At 37.3% G+C, this 15,045-nt stretch overlaps 1 protein-coding gene across 1 annotated transcript in view; it reads right to left on the bottom strand.

Moving 5' to 3' along the window:
- ttn.1 (titin, tandem duplicate 1) overlaps positions 1 to 15,045 on the bottom strand; it is a 149,224-nt gene that overhangs the window by 91,686 nt on the left and 42,493 nt on the right. Inside the window, exons 44-71 of the mRNA XM_036572854.1 lie at positions 14,432 to 14,719; positions 13,770 to 13,886; positions 13,398 to 13,671; positions 13,044 to 13,227; positions 12,837 to 12,917; positions 12,440 to 12,707; positions 12,325 to 12,357; positions 11,681 to 11,890; positions 11,511 to 11,588; positions 11,380 to 11,406; positions 11,196 to 11,252; positions 11,041 to 11,085; positions 10,499 to 10,561; positions 10,134 to 10,205; positions 9,718 to 9,780; positions 9,426 to 9,506; positions 8,675 to 9,085; positions 8,311 to 8,412; positions 7,539 to 8,054; positions 7,223 to 7,309; positions 2,558 to 2,641; positions 2,284 to 2,367; positions 2,017 to 2,100; positions 1,740 to 1,820; positions 1,456 to 1,539; positions 1,167 to 1,250; positions 872 to 955; positions 368 to 406 (exon numbers count right to left, since the gene is read on the bottom strand). Of these exons, the coding sequence (XP_036428747.1) occupies positions 368 to 406; positions 872 to 955; positions 1,167 to 1,250; positions 1,456 to 1,539; positions 1,740 to 1,820; positions 2,017 to 2,100; positions 2,284 to 2,367; positions 2,558 to 2,641; positions 7,223 to 7,309; positions 7,539 to 8,054; positions 8,311 to 8,412; positions 8,675 to 9,085; positions 9,426 to 9,506; positions 9,718 to 9,780; positions 10,134 to 10,205; positions 10,499 to 10,561; positions 11,041 to 11,085; positions 11,196 to 11,252; positions 11,380 to 11,406; positions 11,511 to 11,588; positions 11,681 to 11,890; positions 12,325 to 12,357; positions 12,440 to 12,707; positions 12,837 to 12,917; positions 13,044 to 13,227; positions 13,398 to 13,671; positions 13,770 to 13,886; positions 14,432 to 14,719 (3,681 nt within the window). The remainder of the gene's footprint in view (positions 1 to 367; positions 407 to 871; positions 956 to 1,166; positions 1,251 to 1,455; positions 1,540 to 1,739; positions 1,821 to 2,016; positions 2,101 to 2,283; positions 2,368 to 2,557; positions 2,642 to 7,222; positions 7,310 to 7,538; positions 8,055 to 8,310; positions 8,413 to 8,674; positions 9,086 to 9,425; positions 9,507 to 9,717; positions 9,781 to 10,133; positions 10,206 to 10,498; positions 10,562 to 11,040; positions 11,086 to 11,195; positions 11,253 to 11,379; positions 11,407 to 11,510; positions 11,589 to 11,680; positions 11,891 to 12,324; positions 12,358 to 12,439; positions 12,708 to 12,836; positions 12,918 to 13,043; positions 13,228 to 13,397; positions 13,672 to 13,769; positions 13,887 to 14,431; positions 14,720 to 15,045) is intronic.

The raw sequence follows: 15,045 nt of genomic DNA, 5'->3' as shown, positions 1-15,045 counted from the left end.
ACAGCCAAACACACTACATACATCACAGTGCGTCGATTTCATTTCCAGTGGTCATTAAGTTAATTTGACGGATTCATATCAATAAAATCTAATTCCAAGTTATATATCAATGCTAAGAACACATTCACTGGATTTGGTTAATTGATTAAATGGGTGGTAGTGAAAGATAGATTTGGCAACCATGATAAAGGAAACAATTACTAGTTTCATCCAGTGAACAATAACAATTTCTTTGGAATTCAGTGGTAAAATATCATAGACTCACAAAGCAGACAATTGGCAGACACACAATAATGGAAACTTTACCAAAAAATAAAATTATTTATAATTGATTTGTAGTATTCACATTATGAAATAGCAATCTTACCTTTCTGGACAGGTCCAGGAGCTGCAACAGGGCCTTTGTCTGCAGAGATTAAAATACATTAAACAGAGAAAAAGACACAAGCACATGTGATCTGGTAAATGGGAAACCAAATATAATGCGATGTATTAAAATTTTCAGGAGTGTTTATGTTATTTTCAATGGGATGATGACTTTTTTTCTGTAAAGCTGCTTTGTGACAACACCTGCTGTAAAAAGCGCTATATAAATAAACTTTGCTTGTTTGCTTGCTTAAATAAAAAGATTCCTAAAATGAATCCAGGATAGAAAAGTAGACATTCAAACAAACACATTTGCCCAAGTAGGATATAAGATATAAAATGCAATGTATGAGTAAAATCCACAAAGAGACAAGATGAATAGATAAACAAAAAGTAATAAATAAAACAAAAGGTGAAGATGTGCAACACATAAAGACACAGAACAAAAACAAACAAGAACAGTGGGCACTGAAAGGAAAAGACAATAAAGTTACAGAGACGCTACCTTGAGGGGGAGAGGCTTTTTGTTCAAGTGGTATTGCTGCTGGCTTTGGTGCCTCAGGTGTTGGCTTCTTCTCCACAGTTGGCTCTTTAAATAAAAGTATGCCATTGTCACAAACAAAAAAATTGTAATGTGCATGGAAAGACATACTGTGTACCAAACAGACACAACATATATAAAGGGGACCACAAAAACACAAAAAAAGAGACTGAGGAAGCAAATAATCTCACACTGTACCAAAAACAAAGACAACAGTAATGACAGAAATGCACAGAAGACATGGCAACGGAGATCATACCTTGAGGAGGAGACACCTTTGGTTCAACTGGTGCCACTGTTGGCTTTGGTGCTTCAGGTGTTGGCTTCTTCTCCACAGTTGGCTCTTTAAATAAAAGTATGCCATTGTCACAAACATGAAAATGATAATGTGAATGGAAAGACATACTTTCTAACAGAATAGACAAAATACATATGAACAGGAACACACAAAAAAAAACAGACGAAGCAAATGATCTCACATTGTACCAAAGACTAAGAAGACACCAGCAGTGACAAATGCACTGAAGACATGGCCACAAAGATCGTACCTCGCGGAGGAGAGACTTTTGGTTCAACTGGTGCCACAGTCGGCTTTGGTGCCTCAGGTGTTGGCTTCTTCTCCACAGTTGGCTCTTTAAATAAAAGCATGCTATTGTCACAATCAAGAAGGAATAATGCGCACTGAAAGAGGTACTGCGTAAAAGAATAGACAAAATACACATGAAAAAGAAACATAACAAGATACAACTTGCAAAGCTAACAATCTGACAAAGAGAAAGAAGAGATTAGTTGTGACAGAAAGACACAGAAGACACATAAGAAGAGACTCTACCTTGGGGAATAGAGACTTTTTGTTCAAGAGGAGTAACTGTTGGCTTTGGTGCCTCAGGTGGGCGCTTCTCTACAGTTGGCTCTTTAAAAAAAAGAATGCCATTGACACAACAAAAAAACGATACTGTGCAAGGAAAGACACACTGTGATACAGAACAGAGAAAATACATATGAAAAAGAGCAAAATAAGATACAACAGACAAAGCCAACAATATTATTGTATTAATGACAGAAAAGAGATCAGTGGTGACAGAAAAACACAGAAGCAGAGCCTCTACCTCGAGGAGGAGACACTTTTTGGTCAAGTGGTGACACTGGTGGCTTTGGTGCCTCAAGTGTTGGCTTCTTCTCCACAGTCGGCTCTTTAAGTAAAAGCATGCCATTGACACAATATTGAGACAATCAAGAAATGATACTGTGCATGGAAAGATGCTCTATTACACATTGGACAACATACATATGAACTTAAAGTTACATGCAACAATATAACTGTACTGACATCAGTAATGACAGAAAGACAGAAAACATGACAGCAGACACTCTACCTCGAGGAGGAGAGACTTTTGGCTCAGTTTGCCCCACTGTCGGCTTTGGCGCTTCAGGTGTTGGCTTCATCTCAATAGTTGGCTCTTTGAATAAAAGCATGCTATTGTTACAACCAAGTGATAATAATGTACATGGAAAGAGGTACTGTTTCACAAAACAGAGAAAATAAATGTGATAAGATATCAAAAAATATCAATACCACATTGTATTAAAGACAGTGAACAGATCCATAATGACAGAATGACAAAGAAGACATGGCAGAGAAGACTCTACCTTGAGGAGAAGAGACTTTTTGTTCAAGCGGAGCCACTTTCGGCTTTGGTGCCTCAGGTGTTGGCTTTTTCTCCACAGCTGGCTCTTTAAATAAAAGTATGCCAGTCAAGAAATGATATTATGACAAAGCAAACAATCTCACATTGTACTAAAGACTCAAGAAAAAGACCAGCAATGCGTTATCAGTTCCTTCAGTTTAGCACTGCGTACCTTTTGAAGGAAGAACTGCATTCGGTTTGACAACATTGTTGTCTGATTGTGAGATATTATACAAGCAAGAGTAGACAATGAAACATTTGTACAAATGAATTGACACATTCAAAGATGAATGGAAGACAAGACAGGACAAACAACACAGCAAAGTAAAGAGCAAAGAATGAAGACATTCCATGTTAAGCCACATGTTTAAGTCTTTTGCCTAAATACCTCTTTCATGCATTTTAAGCTCTTTCTTCACTTCTTCTTTTGTCTTTTTCACATCAGGAGACATGGGCTTAGCCTCAACGTCTTTTCTCAAAATTTCTTTTTTCTTCTTAGACACAACCTCTTTCTTAAAGCTGGATTTTGTTTCTTGTGGCAGTTCATCTTTTGGTCCCACAATTTTATCAGCAGGACCTTCAGCTTTCTTCTTGTTTTCTGAATCCATCACCAGTGTACTTGATTTAATATTGACTTCAGGGATATTTTGGTCAGTCTCCTCCCTTAAAATGGTCTCTTTAAATGGAAGACTGTCTTGACTTAGTGAAACCTCTGGTTCACAAATTCTTTCATCATGAACCACCTTCTTTTCCACATAATGTTCCTCAGCTTGGTAAGACAAAGTCTGGTAGTGTTCATCGCTTTCATATGAGACTTCTCCTCGCGAAAGTACTTTCTCCATCTCTTCCTCCATCTTCTTAGTTTTCTTAGAAATATCCACTCTACGGGCATTTGGTTCAATTCTCTTTGGAACTAGCAAGAGCAGAAGAAGATTTACCTGCACATGCATAAACTATCATACGTGTTCTCTTATTACATGTAATTTAGTCCCTTAAAACGTATAATGCTGTAGTAATGAAGAATAAAAGAATGCATAATAACAGAGCAACAGAATGGTTACATTTTTTGTCTGCTGGAGTACCTTTTGCTTTGAAGATTGCTAGAGTTACTTTGACCTTATGGCTAGTTGTTTGTGCCTCTAATTGAATTTCGAATGCTTACGGGCAGTCTACTGGACAAATCTGGATGTGACAGTTGCCAGGAGAAAGCTACCTGCCTGAATACATAATGCAAACTGTAAAGTTTGGCTGAGGAGGAATAATTGTTAGGGGATGTTTTTCATGTTTTTCCACGTTTTTCCACTTAGTCCCAGTGAAGGGAAACTGTAATACAACAATATACAAATACATTCAAAGTAACTGCAGAATTCAAGCTTTGTGGAAGCAGTTTGGGAAGGCCCTTTTCTGTTTCAGCATGTCCATAAAGGAATTGCCAAAACTTGGCTGGTCCTGATACATCAAACACATTTGGGATGAATTCGAACACCAACTGGCTTTATTACCCAAGATCAGTGCCCAACCTCACTAACGCTTTTAAAACTAAATGGCAGCAAATCCCCACAACCATGTTCCAAAATCTAGTGGAAAGTCTTTCTAGTGGAGGCTGTTATAGCAGTAAAGGGGGGGCTAAGGCCATTCTGACAACCCATTGTTTATGAATGAGATGTTCAACAAGCACCTGATGTTTTGGTGCTTTGCTAACCTGTCTAGCATAATTAAAATAAATATGGAGGAAATGTGACATATTTTCTTTGTATTCTGTCAAATATATACTAATGACACAAAAGAAAAAAAAAACAGCAGACTGTATGAATATTAAGCATGTGTACCAAGGTGAAAACCTCCCAACCATACCTCTGGCAGAAACCATGTCTAACTGGTTTTGAGATTTGGCGACAGACTTTTTCTCAGACGGCACTTCTGCATGTTTAACTTCAGCCACTTCCAAGAAAGTCTCCTCAGGCTGATGTGAGATATCTTCTTCTCTTGAAATCACTTTTTCCATCACTGAAATCTCCTTAGTTTTCTTAGAGAATTCCACTGTATGCAGAATCTGTTCATCTCTCTTGGAAGATGCAAGGTCTTTAAACATGAAAGATTTTGTTTTTAAATTGCACCATGTGCACACATTGAAAGATGAAAGCAAGACATGAGATCACTACATCAAATAATTAATACCCATTTATACATCTGAAAGTTGATGTCTCTTGAAATGTATAAAGAATAAGGTCAATCAAGAGGTAAAATTCATGCAGATAGTACAAATAATCGACACCTTTTACTGTAGTGTAGACTATTTGTATAAAAAGAGCCCCAAACTCTGACACTTTGACCGAATATGTATTAAATGTGTAAATATCAGAGAAGCAACCTCTAAGACCAACAAAGCATACCTCTTGCGGGAGCCATTTGTGCTTCCTTTCGAGGTTTAACTACAGGTTTTTTCTCAGGTGCTACTTCTGTAGTTTTAACTTCATCCACTTTCAATGAAGTCTCTTCAGGCTGATATGGAATGTCCTTGTCCTTAGGCAAGATTTCTTCTCTTGAAATCATTTCCTTCATCATTAAAATCTCCTCTACTTTACTGGATAATTCCTCTGTATTTGGAGCTACAAAGATTTTAAAGATTAAAGAAACTTAAGATTCTACCATGTGGCTATAAAGAAGAATGTTCAGCAACACAGACAACACAGGCTGTGTCTCTTCAAATGTATAAAGTGCATTATTAAAGAAAGGCACAGTTTCCTTGGCTTTTGCTTCATTCTAGGCTTTTTAACAAAAATTTGCATTCAGCTCAACAGTTACAAAACAGAGGCTAGTTCCAACATGAAACCTGTGTATCTGCCATCTATACTATTCCTTTAAAACAGCAGCAGATAAAAGATATTCTTGTCTTTACTTTAAAATTAACAAAATATTCTGTGTCATATGTATGTAAGTGGAATATACTTATTTTCCAACACTGTTGGGTCATTCTATCGAAACGTCCATTTTTGTGTCCCTCGCGTTTACAGATATATTACACTTGAAAAAACATGTTAGGGTTACAATTTATTTATATTTTAAAATAAAACAATGTTATTTTAACAATTACACCTTCTTGAGCCTCAATTTAGCAATATTGGGTTTTTAAATCAATTGTATAGAATTCCAAGCACCACAGAAGTGCTCGTCCTCATAGTCATGTGTGAAGGGTAAGGCCATATTTTGAGGTCAAAAACATGTTTTTCTGCAATTTTAACTGCAATAATCGATACATGACTATGAAATACATGAATATATAATTATTATATAATAATTGAATTATATGACATAAAGAAAACAAATGCCAAATAAACATTATAAAATAATGAAAGTTGTGGTCCCCAGGAGTCGTGTCACTGGTGTTAACAACTGCATAACAACAAATCTCTTATTTTGAAATAAAAATCACACTGATGACATCACTTGACTTCCTTTTACCTATTTTCTGAGAATCTATGAAGAAAAGCACATGGTGAGTCCACTGTGTCTTTTCAGTATCGGAAATTTTCTTATTTAGCTCATGATTTCATATGAAGCTTTTATTGAGGTCACTGGTGTGACCGACTTTATTCTTAGGTAACTGTTAAAAAAATAGAATGCGAATGGATTCAATTACATATTTTAGTTGATATTCCATTACTGACAGCATGTGGTTTGATGCTCTGTAGCAGCCATTATGTAAAATGCATTTTTCATTAAAAATGTCACTGGTGTTACTGTCTGTGGTATTACCTTATGTGTAACACCAATGAGGATTGGTAACACCAGTGACACCTATGGATAGACAGAAAAGTGGACGTTTCTGTTGAATGAGCCTGTTATAGATTCTATCAGGAACATTGACTGCTATGAACAGAAACCAAATACAGAATACAAAAATACAGCCTTAACCCATGAGGAGAAACCAAGGTGAAAATCCAACCAAGCATACCTCTGGCAGGAGAAATCTCCATCTTCTTTTGAGGTTTTATCAGCATTTTTTTCTCAGATGGCGCTTGTGTAGGTTTAACTTCAACAACTTTTAATGACGTCTCCACAGGTTTAAATACAGTATTGTCATATTCATATATTTCTTCTCTTGAACTCACTTCCATTGTCACTGAAATCTCTTCAGTTTTCTTAGATATTTCCATTGTATGCTGATTTTGTTCAACTCTCTTTGAAGCTGCAAAGACTTTAAAGATGAAATTTTGAGACTGCACCATGTGCCGTATCAGAAGCATGTTCAACAAGGCAAGCATTTAAACAAGGAGACTAGATATTCAGTAGAACACTAGACTCCTGCAGTAGTTTATACTGAGAATTTTTAAACAGCATATTAAATGTATGACTTTAGCTACACAGAGCTTACACTATTATAAGGTTTTCTATGTACTTATAAAGCCTACTAAACTTAACTGTTGATGGATCATACTCATTTAAAACCATTTTATTGTAGTGGTAGTAGTCTTATTTTGCTCTGGAATACTGGTCCCAGGTGTGACATGAAAATGAATTGTATGTTCATTGGAACTCATATATATATTTGTAAACACAAACAAAACAAAGAATCCAAGTGCAAAAGAATACCATAAAGAAAGCTCTCAAGATCAACCAAGCATACCTCTTGTAGGAGCCATTTCCATCTCCTTTCGAGGTTTAGCCACAGGCAGTTTCTCAGATGGCAGGTCTGCAGGTTTAACTTCAACCACTTTGTAAAAGTAGAAATCATACCAGAAAAAAAGGAAACAACATGAATGACCACATACACAAGGACAGACACAAACTGTAAGAATATCAAGAATATCCAGATACGGATGCAATTTTCAGTCACAGGTTTGACACATGTTCTGTATCCAAAAATAAAAACCAAAGTTCATGATTAGTGAAGTTAATTTAAGAACACAAAAGCAATTTGTTAATTATTTAGGTAATAATACCTTTCTCTATCAGTTCTCTGTGCTGAACTGGTTCAGGCTTTGCCATAGTTGGCTCTGGAGGGCTGATTGTTAACTCTGCTTTTCTAGCTGGTTCAACTTTGGGAGCCAGAGGAACAACTTTTGGTTCTGGTTGTCTACTTGGCTCTGCTGTAGGCAGTTCTTTAGAGACTGGTGTTAGCTCAGGCATTCTACTTGGTTCTACTTTTGGAACTTGTGGGGGTGCAGGTATTTTAGCCAGTTCTACTTTTACCAGCTCTGTAGAGGCTGGTGTAAGCTCTGGCCTTTTAACCAGCTTTGCCGTTGGCATTTCTGTGGAAACAAGTATAGCCTCTTCTTTTCTTCCTGGTGCAGGGAGGATAAGTGCAGACTCTTGTTTTGATGGTTCAGGCTTCACTGATACAGTTGCTTCTTGTTTAGATGGTGTCACGCTTGGTGGCTCAGCTGCAAATAACGGCAGGCCTGATTTTTTGCCTGGCTCTATTTTTGGTGCTTCTGTAGCCCTTGCCTCTTCAGGAGCTTTAAAAAAGATAAATGTGGTTATACCCTAAGATCACTGCATACGGTGATCAGTACGACACTCAACTGAGTGCAATAAGCTAAAGATCAAAGAGACTGATATCAAGAAATCAAGAATGTGGACACAACAAACACATATTTTAAGAGCACCTGTTACTGGGATACAGGCTTTATGGGAAACAACACCAAGAAAGACAAGTCTGAAGACAAGTTACTATCAAAATATCCACAACAATCATTGTGTTTTAGTAGTTACCTTTTGAAGGAGCCATAGTTGGTTTTGGGGTTAAAACCTCTTCCTTTTTAGCAGCTAAAGTTGGTTGTGGTGCCACTTCTGGCTTCTTGGGAACATCTGATACTTTTAAGGAACAATGAAATTCAGAAAAAGAACAAATTGTAGTTTCAAGGGACAAACATTTTACATAAAGACACAAAACCGAAGTTCGAGTGCAACAAGAAATAGTTTTTTTTACATGAAGCTGTCACCTTGCACAAACAAAGACTGGCAATAAAGATTGTGCATATACAGACAGACATACAGGACATCACACCAACAAAGAAATCAACAGAAGGGCAGAGAGACAATACCATAGCACACAGACAGCTGTTCAGTACAATACCTTTGACTGGGGGAGACTCAGGCTTCTTTGTAACTGCAGGCTTAGGTTCAGGCTTCAGCTCTGGCTCTGGTTCAGGCTTCAGCTTTGGCTCTGGCTCAGGCTTCAGCTTTGGCTCTGGCTCAGGCTTCAGCTTTGGCTCTGGTTCAGGCTTTAGCTTTGGCTCTGGCTCAGGCTTCAGCTCTGGCTCTGGTTCAGGCTTCAGCTTTGGCTCTGGTTCAGCCTTCAGCTTTGGCTCTGGCTCAGGTGCAACTTTTGGCTCAGGTTTTGGTTCTGGTTTAGGCTCGGGTTTTGGTTCTGGTTTAGGCTCAGCTTTTGGCTCTGGCTTAGGTGCAGCCACTGGTACCTCTTTAGGCTCAGGTGGCACCTGTGGTTTAGGCTCAGGCACCACAGGAACTGCAGGTTTTGAGACATCTTTAGGTAAGACAGACAACTATAAGTATCTAAGAGATGGGGCTAAGTGACAGCATAAACACAGTAACAAGAATTAAGAACAATATAAAAATACAAACAATAAAACCTTAAAACAGAGGGACACTTCTAAGACTGTAAATCACATATAATTTTAAGATCTGTTGAAACTAACACATTGAGGACAGTACGTTTTACATAATGACACACAGAAGATGTTTTCAGACTTTTACAAATCAACATTCATATCAACACATCTCAGAGTGTACAACGATGCATAAAGAGTCTGTATGTCAGCATATGTGGATCATGCTAACAACATGTCCAACACTTATGACAATACCTTTAGGTGCAGGCTGTCCTTTTCTCTCGGCCACCTTTACTGATGGGACTTTTTCCTCTACAGGCTTCCTGACTTCGGGTTCTTGAGAATCATTAGCACAATACGAATAAAATTCAGTTATAGACAGTATGCTCTGTTTAAGTACTGTACCAAACAAAGAAACACATAAAACATGTGAACACACCAACATATAAAGAAAAGTAACACACATATTTACTTTGTTATCTCTGTGGAAAATGAGACACACAGGGAGGAATAAGGGAGACAGTAAAAGACATTCAGACACAAATACCTTTAGACAGAGCTGGTGCAAATGCTTCGGGTTTCTCTTCGGGTTTCTTGGAAACCTCAGGCACTTAAAACACATATTCTCTATTAAACTACTGCTACCAAACATATATTTGTAGTTTTGGTAGACAAGCCATTAGAAGAAATACAAAAATACTAAAAACATTCAGGAGAAACTAAGACAAATGGCAGCATGATATTAATAAAAGCAGACATAAACATACAGACAGACAGATAGATATACAGACAGGAGGCACACACATTTAAAAGCATACCATCATAAGAAATCAGAATGTTTTCAAGAGAACATTTAAGAGGCTTGGCAGATGGCTTTAAGTTTTGGCATTTGTAAATGTTAATTAGCATAGCCCATGACAGCCATAAGCTTGATCAGGCACAAGCATGTTGTTCTCTTAATACCTTGTTGCGGCTTTTCTTCAGTTTTTTCCGCCACAATTTTGGTAACAATTTCTTCCACTGGCTTCTTCGGTTCTAAAGGAAAACAAACACACACACTTAGCAACACAACATAAGACTAAACTTCTAACTAATGTAACTGGGCACAGAACACAGCATATCACAGCTGGATTGAACATATGGGGGAAGAAAGTAAAATTACGGATTATTGGTCAGTGGAGGAGAACGAACGTTCAAGCACTGCAAGAAATGGATGGTGAGGACAAGAGCAAAAATTACCAAGAGGATGAAAGACAGCGTTCACACACAAAGTGAGCCAAACATTAAGCTCTCAATTAATGAAAACAAGACTATTAGCCACAGTATACCTTGAATTGATGAAAATTCATGGATTACTTTTTCTTCTTGGACTGTCCGACTCTCATACTCTACTGTACCAAAATAAATTGTGCCAAAATAAATGGTCAGCGCCAAAGCAAAAGGAAAGAAAGAAGCAAAGCACAAGAAAACAATCAAACAAGTTTAACTAAGTTTCTAAAATTGGACATAGTGTAATAAACGTGTTTAGCTCAGTGATGCAAGATTGGCATTATTGTATTAAGACATAAGTTTCACTAAAAGTCAAGATGCATCCAAGTGTAATCATTTTGGTTAATTAGTTAGGACAAAAATATGATGTTCCAGCTTTTTAGACATGGATGTAGGTGACAGATAGACATTAGAATAAATTAGGACTAACATGTGGAAGTGACATGGATGCTTGTTGTCTTCATGGTTATAAGCTATTTAGCTTTAGTTAATACACCACGAAACACGATTTGCTGGTGGACTGAAAGCTTATTAGAGAGGAGTTGGTAGAAAACTGTGAAGAGTAAGTTGGTTACATTTGGAATAACATAAGAAATAGTACCTGATACTTCATGCTTTTCTTCATAATAATATTCAGATGATTCTTCTTTTGAACGTGAAAGGTTTGAAAAAAGGCGTTATTATTACAGCTGCTTGGTTTAGTAAATGTATTATATAATACTGCATGATGTCAGGTTTCTAAGTATCTAATCTTACCTTTGAAACTAATAATAGATGACATCTCAGGTACTTGTATTGTTGTATCAGGGACATCTACACAGAGCAGATTTTATTGTGTTAATTATTTACGTTGCTCAGAATATTTATAATGACTAATACAGGAGCAACTAAGCTATTCAGTCTAGTAGGTTTTTGGTGATCTTGATATAAAAGTACTCACCATAAGACATTGTTCCAAGATCAATTTCTGTGGATAGAGGTAAACTGTCATTGCTGGGATTCAGTACCCATACCCAGAAAATGGGAATGGTAACTCATTTTAATGTCACTCTATTATTTAACAACTGGTACCTTTGCCTGACAGATAAAGCTCAGCTGTACTTGTAGCTTCACCCATAGGCTCCAATCGTGCGATCACCGAGTACACGCCTAAAAATGTTTGCAGATAATGGAGTGTCTTTAATTAAAAAGCAAATTCAAAGAGTATTCAAAGTACTGCTGAGATATTTAAATGTACACACCTTCATCCTCAGATGTTACATTACGAATAATCATAAAGTGACGTCTTCCCTCACACCTGAAGTTATATTTTGGACTCTCTTTAAGCTCCCAAGAGTCTTTGTACCATGTGACCACGGCATTGTCAAAGGACAGCTCGCACTCAAAAGTGGCAGCCTGGCGTTCCTTCACCATAATGTTGTGGATGCGTTTGGTGAATTGAATTTGATCAGCTACAAATAAGATATGATTTGAATGATTAACTTATGTCTTAAAATGCATATTTAATATCTTTCTAGATTCCTAGATTAAGCCGAGTGAAAAGACACCATTCAAGAACATGCACTATTCACCTACCATTTTGTTCTGAACAAGAATAAGGCCACTAAGACCAAGCAGTTCAAGAGCATAAAGAAAATAAAAGCAAGGTAGGTGTTTAATATTGAGATGACGAAAACAGAGCGAAGAGGTTAGTGGACAGCCTGGGCACATGACAAACATGGGGATTTAAAAAGACATTTTTAAACGTGGTTCGCTCCTCTACCTACTTACTGATGAAATTAACCTTTAAAAGTGATAAAAGGGAGGTGCATATTAATAAGATAAACCCATGCATTTGTGTATCAAGTGAGAAACCGCTGCACTACAGGCAGCTTTGCCTTCTTACCAGGTGAAGGCTTCTGCTCATACTCATCACTCTCTGCAGGAGAGGTGATACATTTGCCTCAGCACACTTCAAAAACTAAACAGAATTCAAAACATGTACTGGAGAGAGGACTTACCCAACACCGACAGTGTGGCACTGGAGATATGTGGGCCACAAATGACGCGGTAATTTCCCTGGTCACTCGTCTGACAGTTCTTGATCTTCAACGAATGGCGGTCGCCCACTGCTTTAATCTCGTATTTACTACTGGTTTCAAGCTTCTGTGTGTCTTTGTACCAAGATAGCGTGATTTCTGGGTAGTTGATCTTAATTTCACACTCAAACACGGCCTCCTTATTAACTTGGGTTGTCTGATCTTTGATGTCATTAAGCAGGGTAATGGGCTGTAAACAGAAAATAAGTGCACATGTTCAAGATATCAATAAGCATCTCATCAAAATAAGAGCTGAATTTGTTACAAGAGGGTTTTTTTTTAAATGTTGTTCTTGCTGCTTTCCAAAAAAGAATCATACTTCAGTTTGTTCCATTCTCCTCTGCAAATCAGACACAAGCTTAGCCATATCTTCATCAGATTCTCTGCCACGCATGTGTTCCTGATTCAAAAAAGAGTATTAAATATTACATGTATTACAAATGAATGATTCAAATAAATAAATTTTAGCAATTATGCTGTAAGAAAACAAGGTAAGATATGAAACAAAAAAAATAAATAAACCTACTGGTCTTCCACTTTCTTCACCCCTCTCTTTTTTCAGCTGCTCAATGGCCTGAAGAAGGCCGCGGTAGTCTGTGATGCCGTACATGCGAGCATATTTTTCATACTCTTTTGGATCTACATTTCTTAATAACTCAACTATGTCAATGTCTTTGTCTTCCTTTGGACTTTTCTGCTTTGATGGTGTCCTGAACATGACAAAAGAGAGCCAAATGTCAATATTTAAAGTGTTTCCTTTTCTAAATAAAACAAAGATTACCATTATATTATATTATAATATTTTTAAATTGTTATTAAAATTGTTATTATATAAAAGATTATTATTTATTTCTGAAATAAAGAACACGTTAAAACTCACTTCTTCAGTTTCACCATTTCAGCTGCAGTTTCCTGCTTCTCATCAACATTCAAGTCAGTGCTGCACTCAATTTCTCCATGTTTATTAGATGCTACACATCTATACTGGCCAGAGTCAGATTTAGTCGCTTCTCTGATCTCAAGCTTGGCCTCTTGGCCCTTCTGTTCAATACTGATGCGACCACCGTGAGTCATCTGTCTCCACTTGCCTTTCATCCATTTCACGTTAGGAATAGGATCACCACCAACCTTTGCGATGAAGGTTGCAGTGCCCTCTGTAAGTCAGAATATGGTACATGATTCCAATTATCTATTTTAAATATCAACTGCATAACAGTACAAGTACTCAGCTTCTAAGGGAACAACCACTTACTCTCAGTGATGCGAACACTCTTTGGTTCATCAATGAAGAACAAGTTGTCCAATTTCTTAGCTGCCACAGGTGCTGGGGCAGCGGCCTGAGCTGGCGCAGGAGTTACTCCTGCTTTTTCTAAATGAAACCAGCAGTTGAAGAGCAAAGAGAATAAATGAACAAAGACATGATTGGTTTGATTTGTTGTCCCAACCATCATGAGATTTAAAGAACAAATCATCAACTAGAAGAATATGAAACTTTACAATAAATAAATCATTGAGCAATGTAATGTTTTACAGAAATGCTTCCCAAAATCTGCACCGTCGATGCGGCACATGTAAGATTATGTCATCACAGCATCAAAAACCAAAAAAAAAGGTTCATGAAACTGAAAGTCTGTAGTATTAAACAAACTGGAAAAGTGATGGCTTTCATTATGAATGATAAAGGAAAAAAGATGATTTTGTAAAAAGGAAATAATAAATCTTGTATGACACAAGTGATGTTTTGCATTACAATTTTTTGGCCTGAAAAGTAATTTTGGACATTTTTTCCTTTTTTGCAGCACACCCTTAAACACTAAAACTAAAACATATAAGAAAGAAAAAAGAACATGTTAAAAGATTAAAATATGAACATCAAGCAAATTCATTATCCACATTCTAAGATTCATATAGTACCTTTGATGGTGGCCTTGGCCTTGGAGAAATCGCTACCAGCATTGTTGGTTGCCTTGCACAGGTAGTCTCCTGCATCGGCTTTGGATGCCCTGTCGATAGTCAGCGTGGCAATACCATCTATAAATGTGATCTTGGTGGTGGCAGAAGACGTCACCTCCCTTCTGTCCTTCATCCACTGAATTTTCAGTGGCGGAGAGCCAAAGACTTTGCAGCTAAAGCTGAGCCTCTCACCCTCATCCACCGTTATAGGCTTAAGAGTCATTTCAAAGGTAGGTGGCCTTTGTTCTTCTGGATTTGAAAAATACCAAAAAAAGTAAGGAGCACTGTGATTTTGAACATTTTTTAGAAGTTTAAGAAGAAAGGCTTGTCAGGCTAAACTCAACCCAGGCCTCAGAGACTTACATCACATGCACAGTTTTCTTCTATTCCAGTTTCAAGCAAACAAAGCTTGGGGCTGGAATAGAATCCAGCTCTGGCAATAGCTTTTGGGAATAGGAACTAAACAGAATGGAAATTTGGACTGACAGAGAATCCTAAGACTAGAATATTTGGCTTAAAGTGCCGAGTACTAGTTAAATATGATTAAGAACAATACAACATGCAAATAAAAGGGT

Source organism: Colossoma macropomum, unplaced genomic scaffold (genome assembly GCF_904425465.1).
Source record: "Colossoma macropomum unplaced genomic scaffold, Colossoma_macropomum, whole genome shotgun sequence".
Taxonomy (NCBI): domain Eukaryota; kingdom Metazoa; phylum Chordata; class Actinopteri; order Characiformes; family Serrasalmidae; genus Colossoma; species Colossoma macropomum.
The sequence above is the reverse complement of the archived record's forward strand: the minus strand, read 5'-3'. Positions and strand labels throughout refer to the sequence as shown.